We start from the raw sequence: 1,390 nt of genomic DNA, 5'->3' as shown, positions 1-1,390 counted from the left end.
TGGACGCCGAAGGCCGTGATGAAGATGTTCACCACGACGATGATGAAGACGAGGCCGGTGGCCAGGTTGTTGAGGAAGTCCAATTTGGCGTGCTTGGCTGGGTTGTTGAGGTCGTACCTGACTGTGGGCGAGAGGGTGTGGACACTGCCTAGGCCGCCCGCACCGGGCCCAGCGCGGCCGAGCATCAGGCCACCTCTGTCCATCAGAGACACGCCTGCTTTCATGCACTACTGACAAGGGGCCTGGCGCCTGCGGCCACACAGCCAGCACCTTCCTGAGTGTCCTGTGAGAGGTCATCCCGCCAGCCTCCCCTTCAGGTGACAGGCAGGGCAACAGGCAGGAGGTCAAGTAACCGCAGGAGGTCAAGTAACCGCAGGAGGTCACACAGCAGCCAGGAGGCGGGGAGGCACCCCCGAGCCCTGCTGCTCCCAGCCCTGCCCGCACCTGGGGACGGGGTGGAAGGACAGAGCCACGAGGGGCTCTCTGGGGCACATCCTGGACTGCAGGGCGAAGTGAGGTGCCCCCCCCGGCCCCTGGGCAGCTCTGAGGGCTCCCTGCTCACAGGGTGTCCGATGGTGAGTGCCCCGCCCAGGAGGTGCCCGCAGGCCTGCAGGCACGGCCGCCAGCTCATACCCAGGAAGATGAGCAGCACGCCCACGCTGATCTGCAGCACCAGGGAGATGGTGATGAGGGCCACCAGGGGCACGTAGAAGCCGAAGCTGGGGCCCTGGTCGATGACGGCCTTCAGCTGCGAGGCGTTGGCCATCAGCAGGGCGATGTCCAGCATGCTCTCGGCGGCGCTCTTCTTGTTGGCGTAGTGGTTCACGTTGATGAGCCTGTTCCTGCCCCAGCGCGTGGGCTGTGGGGAGGGGCAGTCAGTGGGCTGGCCACCGGGCAGCAGGGGCTGCTGGCCCTCCCAGGGCTCCTCCCGGGACTGGCAGGGAAGTGGGGGCCCAGGTGAGGCTTGAGAGGGAAGCGCTTAACAGAACAAGAGGCCCAAGAGGGTGAGTAGTCCCTGCAAGACCCTCCCTAGGAATCGAGCCCTGGAAGAGAAAGGAGACACACAACCTCAGCACGCACGCAGGCTGGAAGCTGCCACCAGTGACTGCCTGCATGTGGTCTCCGCTTCCCGGGCCACCTGCCCACGGCACCCCTGCATCCTCTCCCCAGGACTGGGGGTGGGGGTGCCAGGGCAGAGGTGGCTTTCGGGGTGGAAGGCAGATCCCTTCACTCGCCCAGCCCAGCCCAGCCGGGAACTGCCTGCCTGGACCCCGCCCCGCCCAGGGCACCCCCGCTGAGCAGGGCGCACAGCAGACTCCAGAGCCGCCTGGGCATTCGATCTTCCTTAAGTTTCATTTAAAAAGTTTAAGCCACGTAATTGCGACATGGT

General features: G+C 65.4%; 1 protein-coding gene across 1 annotated transcript in view; it reads right to left on the bottom strand.

The window, feature by feature from the left end:
• The window catches only part of LOC102439215, a gene marked incomplete at its 5' end in the record, with an annotated part of 8,955 nt that extends 7,976 nt beyond the window's left edge, over window positions 1-979 (bottom strand). The window contains 2 exons of the mRNA XM_023747513.1: window positions 6-121; window positions 634-979. Of these exons, the coding sequence (XP_023603281.1) occupies window positions 6-121; window positions 634-979 (462 nt within the window). The remainder of the gene's footprint in view (window positions 1-5; window positions 122-633) is intronic.
• Window positions 980-1,390: the final 411 nt, after the last annotated feature.

This window comes from Myotis lucifugus, unplaced genomic scaffold (genome assembly GCF_000147115.1).
Source record: "Myotis lucifugus unplaced genomic scaffold, Myoluc2.0 scaffold_896, whole genome shotgun sequence".
Classification (NCBI taxonomy): Eukaryota; Metazoa; Chordata; class Mammalia; order Chiroptera; family Vespertilionidae; genus Myotis; species Myotis lucifugus.
This window is presented reverse-complemented; position numbering and strand designations above follow the sequence as displayed.